The sequence below is a fragment of the Haemaphysalis longicornis genome, unplaced genomic scaffold (assembly GCF_048455015.1).
Source record: "Haemaphysalis longicornis isolate Haplotype H1 unplaced genomic scaffold, Haemaphysalis longicornis Haplotype H1 scaffold_5, whole genome shotgun sequence".
Classification (NCBI taxonomy): Eukaryota; Metazoa; Arthropoda; class Arachnida; order Ixodida; family Ixodidae; genus Haemaphysalis; species Haemaphysalis longicornis.
Window position 1 is genome coordinate 49486899 of NW_027526385.1, and position 27949 is coordinate 49514847.

Genomic DNA, 27949 nt, shown 5'->3' on the forward strand with positions numbered 1-27949 from the left:
TGTGCCGTGTGATAGCAACGCAGAGACGAAAAAAAGACGCAAAAGAAAAAATGATGATGGTAATAATGAGGGACACGTTCGGCATTTAAACAAAAAATGCTTTTGCATTCACTACATCATAAAGAGTGTGCTTAGGTGTCCTCGTATCTGTTATAGTTTCACTCAAACAAAGCACTTGCGCAGAAGAAGTTAGTGAGCGATAGGGTCGCTAAATGCAATTTTCCTTGCCTAATTCATGGTGCTCGCGTGATGCAAATGTAATTAAAGCGGAACGCTTTGTCACAAGCGGGTCAGCCGCGGCGGCCGCTTTTCCGATGGAGGCGAAAAGCAAAAACTCCCGTGTGTACGAGATTTCGGCGGACGATAAAGATCCCCAGGTGGTCAAAATTAATCCGGAGCCCTCCACTACGGCGCGCCTCATCGCCTGCGTTGCGTCGGCGCATTAAACCGCACAATCAATCAATCAATCAATCAATCAATCAATCAATCAATCAATCAATCAATCAATCAATCAATCAATCAATCAATCAATCAATCAGTCAATCAATCGATCGATCGATCAATCAATCAATCAATCAATCAATCAATCAATCAATCAATCAATCAATCAATCAATCAATCAATCAATCAATCAATCAATCAATCACAAGCGGGTCAGTTTATGATTATCAATAAAACCAGTTTGAGTAGTGCGCAAGCACAAAGTAACTAAGAAGGCACAAAACAACATGTCCACTAAGTTTTCTGCTCATCTGTTGGAAGTTCAGTGGTAGCATTTTACCCGAGTATCGGCGCTTGCCCCCTATCTCAACTGCTTTTATTTCTAGCAGAAATATACTCGCCGCGGTGGCTCAATGGCTAAGGCGTTGTGCTGCTGAGCACGAGGACGCGGGCTCGATTCCCGGCCGCGGCGGCCGCTTTTCTGATGGAGGCGAAAAGCGGAAACGCCCGTGTGTTCGAGGTTTCGGCGCACGGTAAGGATCCCCAGGTGGTCAAAATTAATCCGGAGCCCTCCACTACGGCGCGCCTCATCGCCTGCGTTGTGTCGGCGCGTTAAACCCTACAATCAGTCAATCATTATAACAGAAATATTTTCTTTCCCATAGATGTTTTCAATCTGTTAACATTAATTACAAATTGACATTTTGCGAACGTTTCTGCGCACGCGCAGTCAGACTCCTGTCGGCGGATAGGCTTGAAGGAGGGGAACAGCGCAAATTTGACAGACACGAGAAGAAGGAGACGACACGCACAGCGCTGACTTACAACCTCCTTGTCGTCTCCTTCTCGTGTCTGTCAAATTTGCGCTGTTCCCCTCCTTCAAGTCATGAAACAACATGCCCAAGCCTCAGTCCTTGCAGGCGGATAGGCGTTTCCTAGTCAGCACAGGCAAACGACGCATGATGCCATTAGGGGCATGTTTGAAGCTATTTCCACGTTCTTGTGGACCTCAATTTAACCGCCCAGAACCGCTTTCTCGTGGTATAGTAGTTCCGCTCCTGCGAAGCAAACATCCTCACTCGGCTTGAAATCCCGTTACCGCTTTTTTTTTTTTTTTTCATTGTCAAGGGTTTCTTATATTTGAATATTAACGTTTGTTAACGCGCGTATAATCTATTTATGACATATGAAGGAATTTTAAATTGGATTTCGGGTATTTTCGTTGCCATTTGGTCAGTTTCAGCCGCTACTTCTTGAACGTTTTTGTGGGTATGCCCCTTTCAGGTCAGTTTCGGCTATTTCTGTTGAATATTTTTCGACGACGTGGTTTTTAACCTTTGTAAGTCCATTTTGGCTGTTATTTATACAAGTGCGGGTGGTTTTGCATGCTTTAGATACGTCTATGCTGGGATATAGCCCCCACAACAAGCTCAGATGACGCCTGGCTGTACTGACTAGGAAACGCATACGCGCGTCCTGTCAGCTGCGCCAGTTACATCGGCGCTGACACAGCTTAATGATATAAAATGGCATCTCTCTGGACAAATACATCGGAAAGGCGAGTAGCTGAAACGTAATACCCTTCCAAAAAAAAAATCTCTATTGGCGTGGCTCTATCGCTAGACAGCTAAGCACTCTGAAAGCTTATCCGGATGAAAGTATACCACCATGAAAAAACCTGGGGATAAGAAAGGGTAGTGAAGTGGGAGGAATCGCTGTGACTGCGTTTTATCTCGTTGACCCTCGATATAATGGCAAACCGCACCAGCAGATAAAAAATGAGAAAACAAAGCAACGCCTATTAATGAGTCAGCTGTTTTCGTGCTGATAATGAAGTCGAAAGGCGTATTTTCGTCCGCTCCTGCGGCTGCTTCAACGGGGTTGACGATGCGACTTTATATGCAGGGAATTATTCCCGCATTTCCAAGTAATAGCAGGTCGCATGCATTGGTGACGTGCGTATAGCTTACAGAAATTACAGCTGGAACCCACGAATGTAAACGCTGGCACGAAACCTTTGAAATTTCTTTCTCCGAAATTCCAAACACAAATATATGTCAGTGTGCGGTGGAAAATAGCGCGAATTAAAAGTTTTATCTAATTCAATTTCATTTAGTTTACCCTCAAGGCCAGAGGCTTTACAGAGTAGAGTGGGGTCAAGTTATACAAAAAATAGAAATAAAATGATTGTACGACGCCGAAAAAAAAAAACAGTGTCGAGTAACGTTCGTCGGATCCGTGAAGGTTATTCAATAGCAGCGGTTCGTCCGGGAAGACGGCGTCACTTCTGCGATGTCCTAGACATGTATGACTGAAAACGTGTTGCAGTGTGCCAATGTATTATACTGACTTTATGATGATGATCGGCACGTGATGAAAACGGAATGAAGAGGGAATGAAAGTGTTGCGGGGAACATGGCTACGATAATAAATATTAAAAAAAAACAAGTGCAGGAATATTGACAACGAGTTACCAGTTCCGGTAAACACAGTGCGCTGTTCATGGATGTTACACTCGAGGTGGGAATATTCTTACGCTAAATAAAAGGCGCGGCAAATTTGAACACGTTCGGGAGAGTTAGAATTTGGTGTACAATTCCTGAGAAGCACTTTCAAAATAGAGCGCACTAATGTTTCGCACGGTTGTGTACTTAGGTCAAACAGTTTTAATTAAATATTCGTAGTCGTTGTTGGAGGCATACTTAGTCGCCTCCGTTATAACACCCCCTCTCAGGGCTAAAAAAATTCAGGGGGGGGGACGCTTGACCCCCACGCCCCCTTACCTGCGCGCACCACTAGTTATTGGTCGCGGGTTCGATCCCGGCCGCGGGTTCGATCCCGGCCGCGGCGGTCGCTTTTGTAATGGAGGCGAAAAGCAAAAACGCCCGTGGGTACGAGATTTCGGCGCACGTTAACGATCCCCAGGTGGCCAAAATTAATCCGGAGCCCTCCACTACGGCGCGCCTCATCGCCTGCATTGCGTCAACGCGTTAAGCCCTACAATGAATCAATCAATCAATCAATCAATCAATCAATCAATCAATCAATCAATCAATCAATCAATCAATCAATCAATCAATCAATCAATCAATCAATCAATAGTTATTGCCGCCAATATATCTCTGTGTTCAAATATTCGCGCCGCCAATTCTTCCGCCTTATACCAAATATAGCAACACCTTCCGGAGGCACTCGTTCCTACCGGTGTATGCAAGAAGCGTCAAGCGTCCGCCAAAGTTGTGGGCACACAAGGCAGCCACTCGAAGTTGGAACATGTTGCGCGATATGGCGCCGTAGGAGCAAAGGGACAAGCAATAGAATCTGGAGCTTATCTGGCCTCGAAGCAACAGGACCGCGTCCCAGCCGGCCGACCGGGGGAGGATGACCAGCAAGTTCGGAGAGGATGCGTTTATCTTCCGTCGGCAGTACGGTCCGCAGGCGCCAGTGCGTTGTGCGGAGTCATGTCGTCGGGGCCGCTCTTTCTCTGCCTGGCAGCTTTAGGCGCAGCGCAAGCTGCCTTGACCACGGACAGACCGATCATAGGTAAGTATTACGCTCCTTATTTTAGATGATTGATAACTTATGCGTGGACTCCCGTAACCCTTGATGTACCTTGCTTTCGCCTCGTGCATACATGCAATAAAAGGGCCCGGGACCTTCCTACTTTGATGTGAGACTCTATATTGGTCCCGAAAAAGCAAATTCCTAGCAATACTTTATGTATAGGAGTGGCGACCAACCTTTAGGGGTGCTTGCCGTATAGCGCTCTATGAAGGTATGAAGGTACGCTGTGTTTTATAGAGGTATTTATTGAAATGCTCTTGGTACATTGTAACTCGGTGAGAGACAGCTGGAATGGCTGCTAAAACAGTTTTCCCCGCATTGCACGTATGTGTACTAGTTAAGGGGCTTAATCTACAGCAGAGCGGCTTAACGATTTATTCGCCAATTTCCGCTCAGGATTTCCACAACATTTTTTGTGTACAAGTAGCTGTTTTTTCATCGCCTCGTTCTCGATGCAGTGTAAGTCCTGTTCGGTGTAAATTATGCCCCAAAATACATTTTCTAGCATTAGAGTTTGGTGGAGTGTCGGTATCATGCAGAAATGTGTTTCTGCAAAAGGGTAGCCGGGCGAGTTGCGATGACATTTCCGAGTGCTGCCAAGAGAGTTGGTTGAAGCATTTCACATTGCAGACAAGGAATATTAACTTGTTAGCTAAGTGCGTGTTTTACTCTCAACAAGATTACTAATTTTCGTGGTTTTATGGGTGTTTTATCGAACTGACTTCTCACCTCCTTTTTGATGAATTTAGTTCACCGCAGCGCAGTAATTTTGATTGCCTTCTTGTCTTTTGTGTTTTATTTTAACCCCATGAGTAGATATTTTTGCCATTCTCAGTGAATTTTAGTTAGACTAGCGGCCGTTCGTGCGTTTTCTTCACTGTTTTCGTGCTTCCGTGTGCGGGTCCTACTAAAGAAATGCCTAAGCTAGAGAGCTCTGAGCACGTTGTGTTTCCGGTTCGAATGAGGATGCGTCTTTTTGGGGGGAGTTGAACGTAGTTACATATGTTGTGTCCAGAAAGATTTTCATCGATGCATTTCCTGTGATGAAGCGCGTTTAAGAAGTAGAGAAGTGCTGATATTCGTTAAAACCAGTCTAAAGCAGTGCCTACTTTCCCGAATGCGCACCGCTTTCAAAGCGGGCAAGCGCCTGTGTATTGAGATCAGGAGCCATGGTACAAATTTTGGCGAAGCCGAAGTTGATTCGTAATTCTATAGAAAAAGAAGCAACTAACAGCCTAAGTGTGGCTTAGGTGCGTAAAGCTTCAGGTTGAACTGTTTGCGGTAGTTGAACTGGTTGATTGATTGGAGAGGTTGGAAGCGAATGTGCGACCGGCTACTCAATTTCACCAGTAAAGGGTCATAGACCCGTCTATATAAATCAACTGGTCACGACAATTTTCGTGAGTTGTAATAGTTGTCTAAAAAATGTCCTCCTGGGTTGGTGTTCATGAATTCACGGTAAAAAGCTAATACGCGGCCTAATAATTGGACACTATTACTGTCGAGGTAAAAATAGACGATTTACCGGGAATATAACGGGCAGTCGAACAACACGTGGGGAACGTGTTGTTCTTGGTTTTTTTCTCGCGCACAAAAGAAAATACGCCTATGGGATTGGTGGCCAAAAACGTAAGCAAACAGAGTACGAGCTGCTAATGTGTACGTAAATGTTTATGGGTCTGTGACAAATTAGAGATGTAGGGAAGAAAGCAGCTTTGAATTTGCCGAACCCTGGTCCCCGTCATGTACAATTGTCAACATCGAGAATAACAAAGAAACCCCAGTCAAACGAAGTTGAGAGATCTGTTTGGCAGCTACGAATATGGCCATTCGCTGCAATGAGGTCAGGTCAGGTTAGATAAGCTTTGTAGTCACCAGCTGCGTAAGAATGGTTGATTCCTGAAAGAGTGGTGTGAACCTGTTCCTGTGAGAGGGCGGCCAATATGGTGTATTTGATTGACGTAAATTATGTTTTCTGGGTACACATGACCGTTTAAGAAATCGCGGCCGGTTGCGAGTTGCGGGAGGAGTTCTGTAGTTAAGCCGCCCTTAAAAAATGAATCCTGCTGACGCACAAACGGAAATGTTGCATAAGTGAGCCCGCAAACATTATAATAATGAATCACTTGTATCGCGTCCTTTAACATACGCAATTACCCGCATTCGTGCACAGCGGCTGCAGTTGTCACAAGCTTATCTGTGTTCGTTGAAAGCGACTATATCTGCAGCTGAACCTCATGCACGAACATTGCTTCCAGGTCGTATTTCATTAATCTTCCGTACACAGTAGTGGCAGGAGGGGTTACCGTACTCTCGGCTGCACCCCACGTCTTACTAGAACCGATGTAATCTCTTCTCCTAAAAACAGAAACCAAAAACATCTTAGAGCCATATCTTCTGAGATAAAGAGCAACGTGTAAGTATTATTTCTAGGGGCCCGGATAAAGCAAATTTAGAGTCCCCTAGGAGGTACAAAGTGAAAGCTTCGGAGCTTTTTAGAAGCTAGGCGCGTTAAACTGGCGTCGTGTCGCTTTTAACAGAGAAGCTGCTGGGCTTGACGACAGTATGTGCTGGTATCGTGTCGCGCTGTCTCCGCAGCAGGTTCCTCCGCCACGCAAAAAACCCGTTCTTTGTACAGAAAAATTTCACAAAGTAATAATAAAAAATGAAGGCAGCTCACACTAACGCGTAAGACTTGAATGTAGCGAAGGTGTACGCAAACTTCATGAACATCATGGAGGTTTAAGTCTATGATTGCAGCCGATTTGTGTCTTCTTCGCTGCCGCAATGATCTTTACTCCATCATTGTTTCTATAAGAGTGAACTTCTTTCATTTTTTAAATGCGAATGCATTTCTTAGTCGGGGGTTGTCGTGCGGTCTGTGCCGGCGTCCGCACGCAGGTGTTATCTCTCCGCGCCCCTAGCAACAGCTGTGGCGCGCCTAGCAACCGGAGCAGGTGGTAGCTCGGGCGGGAGTACCGGAGGGCAAGGGGAGAGGAGGAGCGCGCGCGGGCGTGTGAGGGCGCTCGCATCGCGGAGCTCGGGCGGAGTAGCGTAGAGTGAGTGGAGATGAGGAGCGCGCTCGGGCGTGTGAGGGCGCTCGCATCGCGGAGCTCGGCGGAGAGAGCTCGCGCGCGGGGCGGGCGTGTTACGCTGATGAATGAATAAATGGTTACGTTCACACTCTCGTCTCTATTCATTAATAACGCCATTAATAATAACTACTCGCAGCGCACTCATCGGTGCACCCAATGCATTCGCATTTCCGCACGATCCCCTTCGGGGAGGTGGGGGGAGTTTTTTTGGAAGTGATAATCATTGGACATCACCTCGGAGGGACGCAAGGTATGATGACGTGTCTTTCTCATTCCGAGCAAGTGTTGCCACGATTACGGCGAACGCCGGAGTTTTTTTTTTGGCCAGTCTTGTCCAATCTCCCTAAGTGGGTACGCCTAGCTTGACAAGTGTGCGCCGCGGACGCTTGGCCGTCGGCGCGAGGCACGCACACACGAGCCCTCGACATTTTCTTGGTTTTAACGGCCGAGCGTTCGCCGCGATGCCCGCGCTCACATGCGCGCGCTCGGCAATTTCTTGGTATTTGTAACTTGGGACACAAAAAATTACGATTTGCTAAACAGCTTCGCTGTTAAAAAAAAGGTTTTAGAGCCTTGAGATTTTGATGCAAAACCGCTTATATTGCACCTGAAAGGATGTCTTGCCACCAATTCACTTGTGTCCAGGTTTGAAGCCGACTTTAAGGGAAAGTTTTTTTTTTTTGAAAGCTGGCTTTCCCACATTATTTTTAGCGCGGTGAAGCGTGGCCGTCTACGCAGGAAGTATGATTAGAGAAAACGCTTCCTTCTCCTGTGGTATTAAAAGTACCTAGAAACAAGTTATTGACAATTAGCTGCTAAGACGACCCTACAGGTATGCAGATTTTCATTTGCTTGTCCTTATTAGTTAGTTCACAGTGAAGTTGTAAACTTTACAGAATCGCTGTCTCCTGTCAATACATGTCCATATAGCGAGGCAGCATGGTTACAGAAAACGGCAGTAACTGTTGTTTTGCCGCAACTATCCAGAAACAAATTGTACGTGAATTAGCCGCTAAGACGACTCTAACATTACGCACAAGAAAGAAGCCGAAGCTAAACGGAATCTTTCTAAAGATAACCAATAGCTCCACTGTTTCCACAGATTTCACAGTGGGAGGTTTCCTTTGATCCGCATCATGTCACTACGCGTCGTACTGTAGCGGCATCATGTCGTTTTCGGCGTCCGGACAGAGCGATGTCTACCGCCTTACGGAGTCAACATCCAATGTAGCTGCCGTGCTGCGTTAAGTTCGCTTCTTTAAGTGGAGAAAGGAGGAGGAGGAATGCCTTTATTATCAGAGGGGGCATGAATGCCCTGTTGGGGAAGGAAAGGGACATGAAGGAAGGGAGGGAATAATCGAAAAAAAAAGAACAATGTTCAAGGTTCAATCACCTTATATGGTGGATAGCACTGTAAAGTCCGTGAACATATAGTTCGCAGAAACCGTGGGGAAGGTGCGACGATTTTTAGAGGTGTCGGTCCAAGTTATTACACCAGCTTGTAAAGACCACTGGTTAGTGCGTATTCAATAACTTTCTCAAGTACTGAGGGGTCCTCTCGAACGCGTTGCAGGTGCGCTTCTTCATCTCCGGGTCGGGAACCGAGGTCCAATAGTGGCTCGCGATCGGTCTTGAAGTGCTCACAGTGCCATATCAAATGGTACAGGTTAGGAATACACTTCGCAACGCCGCAAATGTACCGCCCGTACCACCTGAGTGTACCCGCAGACAGACGGGCAACTTTCGCGTTAAGTAGTCAAAGAAGACCACTGTTCGCGGAAAGGTTGCCGCCGCCTTCGTACGTCACCCGGACAGCTATCGGTCACTGCAGGTCGTACGGGTCTCGCTGATGACACCCGCTGAACGAATCACCGTACTCTCCCGCAGTATACCTTAACGATAGTCGCCAAACTCACCCGGCAGATATGGTGCGTTGCTACCGGTGCAGATAAGACAAAACGACGCAAGTAGGGTCCACACCCGTTAAACCTACCGTTTCCGCAACTTCGTGGTACAGCTATAGCAAGCAGAGCTGGATAACGCTGTCGTTCAGATCGGGCTGCTTTTATGCTGCCTATTGGTGGCACAGCCGTTTGCAGTGCTTTCGTCTGCTCATAGATACTGGTTGGAAGGCAATGATTCTATGTATTTCTTCTTTTTCGCCTCCTGCATTATTGCTGTGGTCCTATATGATTGCACACTTGCAAAGTATGCCGCAGTACGGAGGAAACACAAACCTTCTAATAAACACTCTTACAATGTGGTTCAGCTTCCCATACAAAGATCTTAATTCGTCTACTCGATCATGTTGCTGCTCTGCCCAGGAATCGTGGTTCAACACCTCTACAGCGATGTGTACGATCCGTCGAGTAACAAGACCTACATCGCGGCTTCCTACGTCAAGTTCATTGAAGCATCCGGGGGCCGAGTGGTGCCTGTATTGTAAGCCCGCACCAATCTCCTTCCTTCCAAGGACGATGGCAGAAGGCTCGAATTTATTCAGATTTAACCAGAGCTGTTGCCAACAGAACCGGAATTATGCCGAGAATCGCCGTGGAGAAATTCTTTAACGGCGAACGAAACAAAAACGTATGTTTATATTAACGGAAAGATTCGCTCGTAAGGAGTAGCGAAATCACCCCGCCAGTAGGTCTGCACCCGATATATAAACCTTGCCGCTGCACGAGCTGGATGCGGCTCGTGCAGCCTTGTCGCAGCTATGCTGTGTAATGTTGAAGGTTGCATTAATTTGCCCTTCCTGCAATAGTTCCTGATGGGATTGGCCGTAGGTTCAAATAAATAAATAAATAAATAAATAAATAAATAAATAAATAAATAAATAAATAAATACATGTGACCAATGGCTTTTGTCCTAAAGCAGTCCTTGGTGATGATGATTTTGTCCTAATGATGCTTTTGTCAATGGCTTTTGTCCTAAAGCAGCTGCTGATGATGACCCAGGGCTAGCGTTTTGTCTCAGAATAATACGATGGCTGTTAGTGTAAGCTGCGCTACAGGTATCGAATCCCACGTGTGCTCCAGGTCTGGTGTGAACTACTGTGCGGTCGGGTACTGCTTTGTTACGGACTGCTGCAATTACTTGATGCTCATTTGTTATTTCAGCGTAAACCAAACGGATGAATATTACGAGCGGATATTCAACTCAGTGAATGGGTAAGCCTTCTTCTATCTAACTGTTCAACAAAATCTCAGGCGTCGAGAAGCCTTTATTCCATGCTGTGCAAAGAGACAAAATCGTTGTACCCGGTACTAACATCGACACCTTACCCGTATTTAGTGACATTCCGCCAATATTTTTCTAGTCCCTCACACTGTTTGCGTTGGGCGGGGTGTCACGGTGCAAAGGCATACAAAATAAGTTTTTAGTGTAATACAACACATCATCTCATGGTTGCGGGTGTTATGAAAGTGCCTTAATGTAATTGGTGTTTTAATACAACCACTAATAAAAATTCTGATTCAGTAGGAATTACAAATATGCAGTGGACCAGTGAGATACCAGTTTCATGGTTTGGAGTTTTCGTACGAATTTTTTTGCATGATATATATGCAGAGACCCAGTAAGGATACCAGTTTCCCGGTTTGCAGTTTGTGTACCAATTTTTTCTCATGACAATTATGCAGGGCCCCAGTAGGGATACCAGTTTCCTGGTTTGGAGTTTGCTTATCAATTTTTTGGCATGATTATTATGCAGTGCCCCAGTAAGGACACGACATTCCTGGTTTGGAGTTTGCTTACCAATTTTTTCGCGTGATAATTATGCAGTGCTCTAGTGAGGATACCAGTTTCCTGGTATGGAGTTTTCTTGCTAATTTTTTTGCATGATAGTTATGCAGTGCCCCAGTAAGGACACAACTTTCCTGGTTTGGAGTTTGCTTGCCATTTTTTTGGCGTCTTTTGCGATTGAAAGTGTGGTGCTTTTCCATCCCAGCGTACTCTTCCCTGGCGGTCAGGCCGACCTGAGAAGCTCCGGGTACGAGAGGGCTACCAAAGTTCTTTTCGATCTGGCAGTGCAGGTATGTCAAAGCCTGATACCCTTGCGCATCATGACACCTCCATGATTAAAGCGAAAAATTTTAACAACAAAAGAAAGATTGCTAAAGGTGTGCCAAACAGAACCACGAGATTAAAGAAATGACGACGACACCTTAGTTGCCCTTGTGATGTTGTGAATGCGGAAGAAAGAGTGTACAATTACCGGATGTTTTCTTTCATTATAATAGTCATAATTTACATTTCGCGTCCTTCTTTTCTCGGATGCTATGACTCGCACATATCCGCGTACCCATCGCTAAGCAAATAGGACTTCGAGAGGGACGTACTTCTCTACATGTGTAGTCAGCGTGCTCAAAGAAGTCACGTAGATCTGAGTCCATGACACTAACAGGCGTTTGTTGGTTAAAGGCCACAACGCATTGACTTGATTTGGTGATGATGATGATGATGCCCTCAAAGTATTTGGCACGTACCTACAAGGGGGGATTGGCTAGGCTAACTCGCTTTTTGAAATTCGTGAGTACCTCAAGATATTTTTTACTTTTATCCTTCTCCTTTGTCTTTTCATTCTTCTGTCAGTTACTATGATTCGGAACATACCCGTGTTCGGAAACGTACTTTCGTAATTATTCAATTGCTACTTCAATTTAGCATACTCAAATTACTCATGTAGGTCTTGGTACATCTTTCCAACGCCTGCTTCCATTCCGAAGGCTCCAATGCATTCACTTGGTCCTCCCTTACTCGGTGGGTTGAGGATGCGTGCCAAGCTCACCTTCCGAAAAGTCGTTGGTTCCAATCCTCCTCAGGGTTGAACTTACCCAACGTCTTTTCAACTCAGTTGCCATGTTTTATATTCTTTGAGCCGTCGGCCGTTTTTGTGCCATCTGTCGGCCATTCTGTGTGCCGTTCGTTTGCCAAGGGCGTCAGATTTTTTATCTACCGATTTAATAACTGCATTCGCATTAACATAGCATTGCTTGCCTAATTGCCAGGGAAGGTGGAACATTTTACAGAGAAACTGGGCTGATAGCGCTTTCATCAAGGTGTGCGCGGTTGCAGTGGTTTCGCATTGACTTAAGGTGTATACCAGAAACATGCAGTAAGGCATGCATTTAAAAAAACTCATTTTTTCGCGACAAATGAACCAGAACATTTGCTGAGAGAATGCAACAAGGCACACATTGGAAATGCTTTTCTGCAATAGTGCATTTCCCTAAACATGCATTTGTACGAAATACACTAATGCGCTTACTTAAAAATGCATCTATACCAAAATGAAATAAGGCATTTTCCTAGAAATGACCAAATAAAACACAGAAAGGAATTACTATGCTTCTATATCGTCCTTATTTCTTTCTCAAACCACAGTGACGACAAAATAAGGGTGTCCGGAAAATTAACATGAACAAATGAAGCTCAATAATCCTATGGGGCAGTAATTAACGGACACTCGTTGCACGAACGGAGATATGGTCTGCAGAATTTAGAGTGAAAGCTCTAGTACTCCACGTGCGTACAAACACAGAAGATGGCTTGCAGCGTCGATCTGACCTTCAAGCTCAGCCAAGGTCATCGTGGCGCCTCGTGCAGTTACGGACTGAAAGCGTCTAATCTCTCGTTTGTTTCAAGGAAAGGGGTGCGGAGTGGGGGTTAAAGGTAGAGAGTGAGGGCGCATGCAATCAGGAAATGAAAGAACGCGGTGCTAGCTGCATCCAAGTTTACTGCCAGTTTGTGCCTAGATCGACTACTACTCCGAGCAGCGTTTGTGTTTTGCCTTATGATACAATTATGTGTGTGCTCAGTGCGCTCTCCCAGCTCAAAAGCCGAGCTGTCGCTCGAGGATCTTTGTTTTACTGATTCCACCAACGGCAAATGTTTAAGTGCGGAGCACTTTAGGGGCCCGGAATGTCGTTCGTCCAATGTCGTTGGGCGTCACGCACCTAGGCTGATACCGAATCTAGTCAAGAGCGGACGCCACAGTCTTTCGGAATAAACCCTGCGAACAAGCAGTCGGTCTTTCCCGCCACGGACGCCGAAAAGTTGGCATGGCCCGAGCGACAACGGGCACCTGCTCGCGAAAGGGAGCGACGAAAGAGGGCCGATTTATCTGAGCGACGACGTTAAGCAGAATCCAAGCGTCCCCAAAGAGAGAAAAATCCCCAGCTTTCTTAGGCAGATAAACACAAGGTGCTCACAACAATAACAGAAGGAAAACAGGGGCGAATCAGTGCTCAGCACTGCCGACGGCTTTCGCGTTAAGCGGAACTGCCGTAATTTTTCATGCTATTGTCGTTCTTAGGCAAACTACAATTGGACTTTTCATGATTATGTACAGCACTTTGGGTTGCAAGGTACACAATTTGAAGAAGACAAACGAACGAAGTGAAGTGGGCAGTACAAGCGCAATGCCGTGCTGTCCATTTCGTTCGTTTGTCTTCTTCAAATTGTGTACCTTGTAACCCAAAGAGTAGTCAATCATCATGCAAAACCAACTAGCCCAATTCCTTACCCTACGGACAATGGGACTCTTTCTTGCGCAGGCAAACCAGAAGGGCACACACTTTCCTATCTGGGGCACCTGCCTGGGCCTCGAGGATCTTACTCGCGTTGCCATCGACAAACTCGTACTGCGACACTGCAACGCGTCTGACATGGCACTGCCACTCGACTTCACCCCCGGTGAGGATCTCATATATGGTCCTGGTTGCGGAGTTACGAATTCGTGGCTCATCGATGTCGTTTTCATGGTTTTTTAACGGGAGCTCTATTACTCCAGGTATAAATAGAGAAAAAGGGCTCGTTCTTTGTAGCGTCAATTTGACCTCCAGGCTCAGCCAAGAACAAGCCAGCACCTGTTGCGGTTGCAGAGTGAAAGCGTCTAATCGCTCGTTTGTTGCAGATGGGGAGGGATTGAAAGTGTATACAAAGATTGCAAGTCTATCTCTTGCCACACGGCGCGCGCTGATTGGACGCCGGAGAAGCGCCGGTGGGAGGAGTAATCGCGTGCTTGAAGAGGCGGTGGCGCCCTCTCGCGTTTAACCGTATTTAAAGCATTGAATGAGAGAAAGACTGGCCGTAGGTTGTCTTCGTGTCACGCGCCGCAGAATAGTAACAAGTATGCTTTACAGAAGAAAACCTGGCGTTTGAAACCATTTTAGAGACGGAATTTAACAATTTTCTGTTATTAATGAAATTAAATCCTGATTATTCCCGCGTAGAAAGCTGTTTGGCGCAGTGGCGACTGCGCCGAACAGCTTTTTTGCTTAGTTTTCCGGTGAAACTGCGTGCACTTTCAACGCGTTCTCCCGGGGCGACAACAAAGGTATACCGCTCGACAAACTGCGCTCTATCACGGCTAGATGTTTTCCCTCTGTTATTGTAACAATTAACCAATCTATCGTGTATTCTTAATTATGCCCGCTCTACATCGTGCCAATTTACCCTGCGAATTCGCAGCTGCAGCGGCGCTCGTGCGGCAAAACGATCTATTTTCCTATTTTCATTGTTGCGACAACTTGCCAAAAGGCAAGCGGTGTTCACAGGAGTAGTTCAACTGCTTCGAACAGTTGAAAATTTGCCATAGCAACGAGAATTCGTAGGGTAAATCCATGGGCACGATGTAGAAAGGGTTTCACACGAACGTTGGCCCTTTCTGTTACGTGCTTATTGTTTAAAGCGCAAGCTGTCTTGGTGGGACTGGTGGCATCCTGTCAGAAAACTAATGCATTTCCCCATAGACCGGTTGGTCGAACGAAAAGCTCTGATAAGATTTCTGAACACACGGGGCGTGCATGAAACCTGGCTTACATTGTGTCAAAACGGTTACGTGAAAATCGCAAAAAAAAAAGGAACGGGTCCAGATGAGACAATACATACATCGATCATGAAGAAAGAGCAGAAAGAAAGTATACCGTTATCTCCTAAACCACGTAGAGGTGTACACCGTTTTATTTCAGATAAGCAGAGCCCAACCGCCTCATATTCTGGACTGTTGCGAGCAAGCGCAGATGATTTCCGAAGTCACTATCTTAGCCCATTTTATGCGCGCGCATACAACAGTCCAAAATGGCGGCGCCCGAGTGGTTTTGATTACAAAGGTGGATACATTTAGACCGGGTATAGATGCCATCATCATCATCATCATCATCGGATGTGTTTGTTCTTAGTTAGTGATTAGGATCTTTGAAGGTTTGGTGATCGATTGGACGCACTTTCAGTGAAGGCTGAACACATTCTTGGCGAAGTTTTTTTTACTCACTTTTGACGCATATTTGATGTTAGAAAGGTTTCGCTCTTCTCTATACTTTCGTTACGACGGGACAGAAAAGTTTTTGAATCAGATCGGCCTAAGGTTTTTTTTTTGCGTTGAACATGGCTGGCTTGCACGAACCGTGCCTGCAGTTTTCGTAGCTGGAACGTTTTTTTCCCCCTAAAATAGGCCTAAGTTTTGATCTGCGCCCAACACGGTTGGTATGCATTAACCACGCATGCCAGTAGTTTCAGCAGTTTGGAACAGCATTAATTTCGGAGCAATTACAACATTAAGTGCAGCTTCTCCCAGGCGCAACCGATGATATTAGCGCTAAACGAAGGGCATATATCGCAAAAAACACCCCCCTCCATTCTGTCTCGTATTTGTGTAATTGCTATGATTCTGCTATGAACAGAACACGTTTGAGTTGGTCAGCTCTCATTAATTACGCTAACTAGCTTTGTTCTTGCTCCCGCTTTGTTGGTTGCGACCAAGACTTCCGCAAGAGCCGAATGTTCAGCAGCCTTCCGAAGTATCTACAAAGAGCGCTTCGAACCGAGCCCATCACGTACAACGCCCACCGAGCATGCCTCACCCCTGAGGTAAGGCATCACTTCGTCTGAACCTTTCTGCAGCTCCGTTACGTCGGCTCAATGAACATTCATTGGCACTTAAGCCTGCTTACGTGATTTAGGTGAGTGATTATCGAAGTGTTTGCTGTTGCATCGTGTTTGCGTCTCTTTCTGCGCTTCCGTTTCTTCGTCGGTTTTTGACGGGAATCACTCCGACAGGCAGACTGGCTGCAATTTACGCCGCAGAGCTTTCTCATAGTCACAGCTCTCCTCGGCGTGGACCTGTTCTACTTACGTGCTGCCACGTGCACCTGTTACGACGCACACATCTAGCAAATTATCCTTCCCCCTCTGGTAGGGTGCTGTGTTAGCGCTGTGGTTAGCGCACTTGGGTGCTGTGCCCGCGATTCAGGTACAAATCCCGAACGGACGCTTATCGTTAAGCACAGGCGGTCGTTTGGTACAATCGGTGATGACGGATGGTGACGAGGACAAACGGTGTACGACTGTTTCTACACCTGGTATATGACGGGGTATATGGGGTCTGGTAAACGACGCACGTTTTCGTAGAAGCCAATCGCATATCAATTTATTTTATTAAACCGAAAGCTTTCTTCGTGGGACCGATTGCACCCAATCATAAAAATAATGCATTTCCGTATAGACCGGTTGGTCGACCAAAAAGCTTTAATAACATTTTTGGACAGCCGGCACGTGCGTGAAGCCGGGCTTCCATTGTGTCAATACTGTTACTTGAAAATCGCGAAAAAGGAACTCTTCTAGATAAGAGAATACAGGCATCTATCATCAAGAAAGATTACAACAGTACACCACCTTTATCGTATAAACCACGTATCGGTGTACGTTTAGCTCGTTCGTAGATACGTTAACTTGGTGGACGAAAAATCGTCATATGGATTCGTTCTTCGATTGAAATTCGTACCTTTGAAGGTTTGGCGATCAATTAAACGCACTTTCAGCGAAGTTTACGCACTTTTCGGAAAGTTTTAGACGCACTTTTGACGAGTTTTGATGTTACAAAGCTTTGGTACTTCTCTCAACTTTCTTTATGAAGGGATGGTAATTTTTTTTTCAGCCGGCCATACTCAATCATTTAAAGGGACACTGAAGTGATATGTAAACATTGCGGGATTACTAGCGCAAATTGTAGTCCGGAGTCCCCAGGCCATGTTTCGACCACTCTAGGCGCGTTTACGCGATTTTATTTAGTAGAAAAACTAATTCGAAAACGCTGTCCTCCTCTCTTTACGCTCGCCCATTTTCTGTGGCGTTTTCGTGTGACGTCAGGAGGGGATGAGCTGGCAATTGGCTGCGCCACGGCTGCGCTACTGCACGGCTCCCCGGCCGACAGAGTCAGTCGGCCCAGCGTTTCGTCCGCCGGCCGCCGGCCGCCGGCGGGTCGTCGCAATCAAGGAGGTTAAAAAAAAATTGCTTGGTCGCAATTCGTTCGCTTAGTTGAAACGAAGCCAGGACACGTTTGTGAATGGAAGAATGTGCCTTTCTTTACTTGGTTTGTTTGTACACTCTATCTAGCTCCAAGTCAAGGTCGCTTCACACAAGCGCTGCACATGCGACGCTTCGCTGACTGGTACGCCAGTAGGAAAATATAAGGCCTCTTGAAGGCGGGAGAAGAGTCAGCGAAGTCAATATAGGTACTAAGCAAGTAAAATCAACTGATATTTTTACCGTACAGCGTAAAACTAGGGCGCGGGAAGCACTTTTTTGCGCTGGGCGAACAAGCACAGCGGTCAGCAGCACGACTACGCATCTGCGAACGCTTTTCCGTCTACGAAATGCAATTGCTAGACCTGAGCTACTGTGGAAACTCGGGCGACGCTTACTGCACGATCGCAGTACAACAAATAGTCACCTAAGCGGCTTGAAATGCCAAAACTAAATAAAAGTGTAAACCGGTTATACAATATATACCCTATATTAGCAAGGCATTAGCGTCCCGCTCCGTCGAATCCGCCCGAATGTCTCGCAGACATGGAATCGTTGGTACACCTAAGGGACTTTTAAACACATGACGTCAACCAAAGTCAGGTTGACGGCTGTCTGTGAATGAATGTCTGTGTTCTGTATGTGCCAAAGCAGGCAATAAAGAAAAGTGGCCTAGCAGTTCGGGGCGCTAGGAATGCACCGCAAATGTTTTGCGAGTCACGAGTTCGAATCCCCGCGGGTACGTGCTTTTTTTTTTGTAAGTTAACTTTTTTGTTTTCCGCCGATGTTTTCTATATTGAGTTCACCTTTTTTGGGGCCGCAACGTTCATGGCTACACGAACTAGTTCACAAAACGCCCGCAGGCTGGCACTGGCGCGCTAGCGAATTCTCGTTGGCGTGATGTTGCCATAAGCACCGACTGCTTGCAGGCAGTGGGCACAGGCCAGAATGAACAGACCCTTGGCCTGGTGCGAACACGCTTTTTACGATACAGGCATGAGGGAGGCAAGCTCCAAATATGGGGGAAAAGCGCATGACATTTGGGCGTCTGCGGGTACGCGGAGGGCGTTCATGCACTGCGTAGGTCTCGGCTAGTGAATGCTACGACTACAAGCCGTCCTGGGAGGCTTATCTTGTGCATTTTACAGCCGACAACATGGCAGAAGCGCGGTACGATGATTACTGAGATATTGAGAATGCCCATCCAACAAAGCCATTGGTTATGTTTTACAGAACCGAAACCGAAACCGAAACTTGTGTGATTGCTAACCTTGGGCATCGTCCAATCACGGCGCCCCTCCTCTCAACGTCACAGCCTTAGTTGGTGCGGCCGCCGCAAACCGCGCATGGTAGTTTTTCTTCTTTCGCGCTTTGTAAAATAATTACCGATTTGTCAACCGGATAAACGATGAAAAGTGTGCTAATTTGAGCCAGTCTACGCAGTGCAAGCAAAAACGGGAGCTTGACAAATTCACTTCAGTGTCCCTTTAAACCCTCATTACGAAAAATCGCAGATTTGTACAGAACCGTATCGCTTCAGATACACGAAAGAATTAAAAGATATTCAGAAACTTCAAGAACTGTTCAGAAGGCATTACAGAATTCGCACAGTTGCTCGTGCACTACCACACAGCTATACTAAAAGCAGGACAAATTGTTCTATTCTTCAGCGTAACTACATCAACACGGCCGTAGCGTCACCTGAACTAATGTCAACATGGTCACCACGTGAATTGCCAAAGAGAGCATTTTATGAAAAAAAAAAGAACTAGTACCAGCTTAAACATAGCCGCCTTTTTGTAACTTTTCACAGCCGTTCCCCCTACCTTCTCCTAATTATGTGTATACACAGGTTTCCAGCGTTGTTTGTAATAAAAATAAACCTGGAAGTAGAGCGTTGTTTGAAGCGTTTAGCTCGGAAAATGACGTTAAGGTCATTGCTTCGAAAAGGAGCTCCTCCTAAAAAGGGCTGGTGGTGTAATAAGCATGGCCAGAATGCGGCACGTTACTGGGTGATAGCTAGCTCAGAAAAACCATTCTTACGAAACATATATGTCATTTTTCCTCGCGTAGCTCCTCTTATTAAAGGGGGCTGGTGGTGTAATAAGCATGGTCAGAATGCGGCACGTTACTGGGTGACATGCAGCTCGGAGAAACCAGTATTACGAAACATATACGTCATTTTTCCTCGCTCAGTTGCGACCATTGATTAGGAAACAATCCGACGCACCTTCAGTCAGTAGTCGTAGTTAATTTCAACGGATGCACCGATTTCACACGCGGGCCTAGAATGCATCATTAAAATCCACCACACCACCCTGCCCTTACCTTTTCCGGTAGACGTGTTTTAAACCCGAAATCCTTAAACTTCTCACTCGAGGGTCACCTTTGATGACCTTGCGCCGACACGAATCTGGCACAAAAGATGTCACGCGACCCGAGGAAAGTACGGAGCGAAACAAAACATGTCAACATATAAATAGGAAAGATTATCACGCTCATGTGATCACGAAAGGTTGCGAAGCCTTTGCGGAAAGGTTGCGGAAATGCAGAAGATTGGTGACTGCGTAAGCACGACGTCCATATCTTTGACCTCGAAGGAGCTGGATTTCTTGGATGGACGCTGCTGATTATGCCTGCATGACGAGGTGGCTTCGCAACCTTTCGTGAAAACATGTCAGCTGTGTTAAGAGGCTTAATGATTACCAAAGTTAATTAGCGATTTTTAATCACTCATAATAATGATTACCAATGTGTATTACGGTTGGATTAAAATGAATTAAGGATTTTAATCCATAAGTGACTGATTAGTCATTGAAGTGTATTAACATAAATTGAGGGGTATTAGGTTGGAATTCAGGTGGATTAAGATGAATTAAGATGTGTTGGTGTGGATTAAAGTGCATTAAGGTAGCGATTAAGGGTGATCAGGATGGAATAACGGTGATGTGAGTGGATATCGTAATCACACTGAGACGGTAGACTGGTGAGGCGGTACAATAGCCTGACCGCTGTGTTAAACAGTTTATGTGTACGTAAAAATACCCATCACAATAGTACAGGTAAAACCGGAACCGCCCACGTCGACGGTGGCAGTGAATAAGTATCGCCCTGTCTCGCCTTGGGAGCACGTAAGCACACTTAAGTGCCCCGCGAAATATTTTGTCTAACCTTCGAGCGTGGTAATGCTTTTCCCATTTTTTTACATTTTTCTCTATACAGAACTTCACGGCGTACGGCTTGGACAAAATTTTCAAGCCACTGTCCACCAACGTTGACCGGGACGGCGTGACGTTCATCTCGAGCTTTGAAGGTGCTTAATAGGCCACATGATTTTCGTGACGTCCCACGTGACTTGTAGGACGGTGAAGTTCGTAAATATTGTAACGTTAATCGAGGCTCAAAATCTCTGTGGAGCGGAGCTTTTGTTACCAGCATTCATTTTTATTTCAGTGATCTGGCCGCAAATTTTCGGCATTTCGCTCAACTCGAAACCCTACTTATTTCGGAATTTTCAGCCGATTTTACGACTTTGAGTTGACGAGGGATTACTGTATATCCATCATTGTCTGAGGGTTACGATTAAATTGGTGTCATTGTTGTCGGGTCAACGCAGTCATTTTAGGGAGCTGAACTTGTATATTGTGTTCGTGGCCCCCTGTATTAAATTATTTATTGGACAATACCGCAAGCCAATGATTTTCCCCTAGCAGGAGTGGGTACAAACGTAAAATACAGGACACAATTCACGAGTCACACAGTGATAAAAAGAAATTAATGTTTGTCCCCAAAATTTAGTCAGAGAATTTTTTTTTTTTTGTAATTCAGTCACAAGCTCGCAGCACAAACATAATTGTGCAGGAAGCGAATTCCAATCTTGATTTGTTTGAGGAAAGAAACTGTACTTATGGCTATTTGTTTTTGCGAAGATTGGAGCCAACGAATGTTGGTCCTCTAGGGGTTTGACATATTCGGGTAGCTTTAATTTTTCCTGAGAGGCAGTTATGTTAGAAGGCAATGCATGTAATATTTCTGCGAGTTTCCAAGGTCTGAATGCGATTAACGTGCATTAACTGAGAAGGTGCGTCTTCCTTACTGTACTTCCAAGATATAAATATCACGGCTTTTCGGTTGAATATTTCTAGTTGCATTTTATCCGTTTTGGTATGTGGGTCCAATATTGCAGCTGCATACTCTAACTTACTCCTTACAAAAGTGTTATGGAAATGGAAATGGAAATTACGCATATGGAAAGGAAATGGAAATTACGCATTACGGACGCACAGATATTGGAGGTATGGGCTGACCAGTTTAAATCGCTTGGAAAAATGGAACTCTAGGTAGTTGCTATCTTTGACCTCGGAAAGAATACAATCGTGAATTTTAGGAAAATATGCTTTCGGTATCTGTTTCCTTGTCATGCGGATAGTACAGTATTTAGGGGCGAAGCCCATTAAGGGCTCAGGCTGTTGGCGTCTCATGTCGTCATCGTAACCGTCGTTCCATGTAGTCACGGTACTAAAACACCGGGTTTACGCCTCGTACTGAAGCACTTCATGCTTCGAGGACAAGAGACTTTTACAGCAAAGCTGTATACCTCTAGCCCCCAACGGTTTCATCTCCGTTGGCAAAAACGCCAAGGCCCCAAGAATACGCTTATACACTGCATGCTTCGCCCCTCTCTAGGTTTCACGTTAGTGGAGATGGTCCGGGATTTTTTTCTTGTTCAATTCCATATCCCATACTGCACCTCGTAGTACTGAATGGGTTATGATGATCACTTGGGGATAAAACCTGTTCGGATAACAACATAACTGTTCGCGAACAACATCAATAAAACTTCAGCCGTAGGAACGAAGTAACGCGCGTACTCGCGTGTGCTTGCTCGCAGGCCGCCTGTTTCCGTTCTACGCCGTCCAGTTCCATCCCGAGAAGACGAACTTCGAGTGGGAGCGAAATGATCGCCACAAGTACGTGCCGCACGGCCCGGACGCCTTGAGCGTTTCCCAGTACCTGGGAAACTTCTTCGTTAACGAAGGTGAGCGCGTCGTCCCACCACCGGTAAGGATCCTTAATGGATGGATGGTAAAACGTTTATTGAGCTTAAAGGAAAATTGATCTGTAATCAAGAAAAAATTGCCGCATATCTGCTCCTTTCGTTGCAAATGTCGACGAAAGACGATAGTCGACAGACCGAGTAAATGCCTCTCTTTTCTTTCCCGCTCATCTTTCATGCTGTTCTTCTCCCGTGTCGTTCCTCCCAATATAACACGCTACAGATTTGGTTATGTCCCTTTAAATTTACCGCGTTCCACTCCTACAAGTCGGGCGTTTCGATGCCAGCGCTGTTGTACGGCGGAGACGCGCGTGAATTGAGGCACCCTACTACAGCGTTTATAAAATCACGTTGCCCTACTCCACGGGCGTTCCAAGCGGAACGTTCAACCTATCTAGTGGAACCTTTCGTTGCTGTTGCCGTTTGATTTCTTAAATGCCTCCAGGAGGGGGCGCGGGCAACAGCAGGCGACGGTTTTCTGCCGTTGATGTAGTATTTCATTTGCTATCGCAAAAACCACGCATTCATAAATTTTTTAATAACGGAAGCCCGCAAATATCATTTATGTATTCATTTACGCCTTATATTTGCTCAATGTCTTGTTCTTGTTCAACAATCTTGAGAGGTATGAACATTGACACCGGACTTGGCTATGAGCATATACGAGTATTGCGCAGCTTTTGTTACATTGGCCGGTTGGCTGAATCGAGTCACAGACAGACAGACAGACAGACAGACAGACAGACAGACAGACAGACAGACAGACAGACAGACAGACAGACAGACAGACACATACATACAGACCAAAATTTCTGTTCTGCGTTTAGTAGCCCAAGAAAAACTATCGTCTTTAACATTATCCCACGCATACCTACGTGGGAATCGCCATGACGTGAAGCTTTCTTTCATCGCGGCATGGCTATAAGTTGAAATGAAGTTACCTGGGGCATTTTTGGAGGTTAGTATTGTGCTTGGCGTAGCTGATTTTTAAAGCGAAAGCTTTCTTAGTAGGACTAATGGCACCCTGTCAAAAAACTAATGCATTTCCCCATAGACCGGTTGGTCGACCAAAAAGCTCCGATAAGATCTCTGGACACGCAGCACTTGCGTGAAACCGGGCTTCCAATGTGCAACTCTGTCACCTGAAAATTGTGAAAAGGGAACGCTTCCAGATAAGACAATACCCGTCTCGATAGCGCAGGATTACAATAGTACACGTTTATCTCATAAACCACGCATCGGTATGCATTTAGATCGTTCGTTGATGCGGTCACTTAGTGGGCGAAAAATCGTCGAATGGTTTCGTTCTTCGTTTTTGATTTGGATCTTTGCATGTTTTACGATCGATTGCACGTACTTTTAGCGAAGGTTTTCAGGCAGTTTTGACGCAGCTTTGATGTGAGGAATCCTTCGCGCTTCTCTAAACTTTGTCTAGAAAGGTATGGTAAATTTTATGCAGAAAGGTAAGCGGTGGTGAATGCGTTCAGAAATTTGAGACGTGAGGAGAAACCTTGAACATTCTGCGGGGTGAAAATGCCACCCGCTTGAAGCACACAAACGTGGGGTCGACGTTCAGCCCTTATCCGCCGCCAACATAGGGACTTCAATTCTCCTTGGTCACTTCCTTAGCCAATAAAGTGTTCTCTCTCTCTCTCTCTCTCTCTCTCTCTCTCTCTCTCTCTCTCTCTCACACACACACACGCGCATGAACTGGGTTTTACCCTTGCGTCCAACGCTAGAGGAAAGAGTGGTAAAGACGAGGAAACAAATGTATTGCATATCTACAATGACGTAAAACTGAATCGAAGGTCTCTATGAAGGCACGTGCCACTGTTGGAACATTATGTTCATGTGGCATAGAATTCCAGTGGACTGAGGACGAAGCACACTAGCACGTTTGTCTTCGGCAAGAAGGAAGCATACGCGGCAGATATGTGGTGCTCTGCTGTTGTTTCTGCGCATGCGCGTAGACTAGACCGTTGGCTTCCCAGTTAGCATCGTCATGTGCACTTAATGTGTTCGTGACCACCTGCCTACATGTCACTGGAAAAGGTGAGCTCGGTGTCCCAGCCAGCCCTTTAGGTTCATTTGTTGGAATATATTTCGTTCCCCGAGCGTAATTAGGACGCTTATCAAGCATTTCTGTGTGTAGTGAAACATAAAAATCGTCTGTCCATGTGCAACGACGGATGTGTCGCACTTCTGGCGCAAACAAAAATGCCCTTTATAAGAGTCGCTAGGGCTTTCATGCTTGCTATTAGACTCCCTCATTGCTTTGCGAAATGTTTTACCAGCAACGCATTCGTGTATAGTAGCGAACCCACCACTCAGGAGGCCCGGTGCATAGTTCTTTGTCGGGACATATGCATGGAGTCTTATGCAGGTATTTAATAAAAAGCAGAAGGTCTTTATATCTTCATATAAGGCGTCTTATATTGTCCACTGAAAAATACCCTCCCAGCAAAGCATTTGTGCATAGCCGTGAACCCGACCTTACAGGTATCAAACTGCCTGTACAGCGCCTTCAAAATTGTCTCCCCAGCAATTGTGACATAAAACAGCGACGAGGAAGAAGAGAAAAGTGCACATGTCGTGCAAGAGCAGAAGTATCATGCTCCTTTATTCTCCCCATCGTCAGTGACATGAATAGCCAACTTGTCCAGGCTACGTTTACTTATGGGCAATTCAGGTGTGGGTAGTAGCGAAGCCAATTTTGATTGTACTTCTTTTGGAGCGCAGTGATTGCACCGCCCAGATAAAATACACTAGCCTTTGGAAAACCACTCTGCCTTATTCGAGCCACGAAAGACATTTTTCAACTTAAAAGACCTAAGAATTGTGAAAAAACTCAACTTTCGTGCTACCCTGACGTCATTCGGGCCGCAGTGACGTCATATGAGCCAGCAATAAAATCACGGTTGTCACTGTGTTAGCGGTACGTTAGCAATCTGATACCATCAGACGGAGCGAGAGGCCGCACTGCCATCGGCTTAGGCCGACGCTCGCTAATCACAGTAAATGTTTCCCTTCTCTTTCCCGCTCACCTCTCATGCTGTTCTTCTCCCGTCTCGTTCCTCTCAAGGTAACACGCTAGAGGTTTGCTCAAGTCAATTTAAATTTACCGCGTTCCACTGTTACAAGTCGCGTGCGTCGTTGCCAGCGCTTCTGTACGGCAGAGACACGCGTAAATCGAGGCACCGTACTTCAACGTTCATGTAACCACGTTCCCCTACTCCACGAGAGTTCCAAAGGGAACCTGGAACCTATCTAGTTGAACCTTTCGTTGCTGTTGCCGTTTGGTGTTGTTAAATGTCGCCAGGTAGCACGGGCAACAGTAGGCGACGGTTTTCTGCAGTTGATGCAGTATTTCATTTTCTGTCGCAAAAATCTAGTATCCGTGAATTTTTTAATAAAGGAACACTGCAAATATCACTTATGTATTGCTTTTATAACTTACATTTGCGCAATACCTTGTTCTTGTTCAACAATGTTGACAAGTATGAACATTAACACCGGACTTCGATGTTTAAATTTGACAATGAGTATATAAGAATGTTGCGCAGTTTCCCTTTCGCTTTGGCCGGGTGTTTGAGTCGAGTCACAGACAGAGAGACAGACAAACAGACAGATCAAAATTCCTGCGTTTAAGTAACCCAAGAAAGACTATAGTCTTTAAAAGATTCTGTTACGTCATAGAGAAATCGCCGGAAGGTTACCGGGAGTCGCCAGTGCTTCATAAATTTTCTCCAAGGTCTCAAATATTTGTTTGAAGTTTGTGATAAATTTGGTGTCGTTCTGATCGTGGCAAAGCAGTCTTTTTACGGAATTAAACTTGTATTTTGTTTTCATGGCCACTTTAAAGGAGTACTGACACGAAATTTCAAAGCAGAGATAACTATGTAAAATTCCTTTTTATCAGGAGATAACTCCCAGCAAGTTTCAACAGCAACCGTTCGGCGTAACATACTTTAAACCCGTTTTAATCTTTGCCCACATGAAAAAGCCCAGAGCGGGCCGACATGACATCATCTGCTACTTGCCCCAAACTTCCGACGTCGGGGCTCCCGTGACCGAGCCGACGCACTGGCTGTGGTTGGCGCGCGCTGCTCCGGCGTGTATACACGTCATGGTTTCAGAACTGACGTCATGCTGCCCGGTCGCGTGGGGACGGTGAAGACCTCGGCCGGTCTGGGCGCGCGCGCGTCCAGAGCGGCAGTGGTACGGCAAGAATGGTGACGTCACGTGATACCTGCTGTCATGGTAGCCGCTCGGCGTTCGTTTTGTCTAAACGGAAACTGACACGAATAAACGACGCCGTAAATGAATGTTTACGCTGCGCTCGGCCGTCTAATGTGCCATTCTATGATTATTGGGCTGGTAGGCACGCATAGAAGCGAAAAAACAAACGTAACACGACAATTTCGGGTCAGTAATCCTTTAAGCATTTATTCGGCAATTACCCGTTAGCAGTTTCAGCTCACTTTTTCCCCCGTTTTCTGTTTTCGCATGATCAGCGCGGAAGAACCTGCACAAGTTCGCGACGGAGGAGGAAGAGCAAGGTGCCCTGATCTACAACTATCCGGCCACGTTCACGCAGAAACACTCGGCCTACACGCAGATGTACATCTTCGACCACCCTGCGCAGTGGCCGAGACGAGGCAGGTCACGTTGGGGAGTGCGCAATTCCGCCTTGCCAGTGGTGCCACAGCGACAGCGTCAAGTCACAATTTGACGCTCGGGCAGACTGCGCCCTGTCCACAGAGTCACATAAACAGTACTAAAAATGCAGACGCTCTTTCTCTTGGAGAGAATTGGAGAACATCAATGATATTAGACAACAGCGTTTAGATGGGACAGGAGAAGTGACAGATTGAGCGCTGATTAACAGCAACGAGCTTATTTCGGTTTTGGCAGAATATATAGAAGTTTTCAAATTCTTTGTCCTTGTAGCCGCCATTTTACCAGTGGGCGGTGCTAGCGGCCCTATAATTGGCGCAGTCGACAGGAAGACGTAACTGCGCATGCGCAACACAGCCTAAAACATGTCGTGACCTCATTAGAGATTAACAGATGGAAATGTTTATACCCCCGGAAAGAAGCAGAGGCGAGTAAAGGAGGAGATATGAGGACAGGCAAAACTCACTCATATTTACACTGTGTGTGTGTGAGAGAGAGAGAGAGCGAGAGAGAGAGAGAGAGAGAGAGAGAGAGAGAGAGAGAGAGAGAGAGAGAGAGAGAGAGAGAGAGAGAGAGAGAGAGAGAGAGAGAGAGAGAGAGAGAGAGAGAGAGAGAGAAAATAAACTCCTCTATTAGCAAACAAATTGTGGAGTGGTGTCCTAATTTCAGGACCTCATTCGTGGTGCCAGCTGCGACGGCCCTTTCAACCAACCCAAGCAGGTCTTCCGGACTGGAACTCGACAGCACGCTCTCCCGCTGCTCATAAGAAGGGCGAGGAATTCCGTCTAACTCAAGTTTTTTTTTCTG

The 27949-nt window shown here is 45.9% G+C and overlaps 1 protein-coding gene across 1 annotated transcript; it reads left to right on the forward strand.

Moving 5' to 3' along the window:
- Positions 1-3829: 3829 nt before the first annotated feature.
- Positions 3830-27253, forward strand: LOC144138201 (gamma-glutamyl hydrolase-like). Its single transcript, XM_077670379.1, has 9 exons — positions 3830-3984; positions 9425-9542; positions 10224-10274; positions 11054-11138; positions 13662-13800; positions 15869-15975; positions 20632-20722; positions 22301-22447; positions 26980-27253. Exons 1-9 carry the CDS (start codon positions 3903-3905, stop codon positions 27195-27197), a joined length of 1038 nt encoding a protein of 345 aa, XP_077526505.1. The 5' UTR covers positions 3830-3902; the 3' UTR covers positions 27198-27253.
- The last annotated feature ends 696 nt before the right edge of the window (positions 27254-27949 follow it).

Coding starts and splice junctions, on each gene's coding strand:
- LOC144138201 (XM_077670379.1), top strand. CDS start 3,903: ATGTCGTCGGGGCCGCTCTTTCTCTGCCTGGCAGCTTTAGGCGCAGCG. Junction 3,985..9,424: donor CACGGACAGACCGATCATAG/GTAAGTATTACG, acceptor TGCTCTGCCCAG/GAATCGTGGTTCAACACCTC. Junction 9,543..10,223: donor GGCCGAGTGGTGCCTGTATT/GTAAGCCCGCAC, acceptor TTGTTATTTCAG/CGTAAACCAAACGGATGAAT.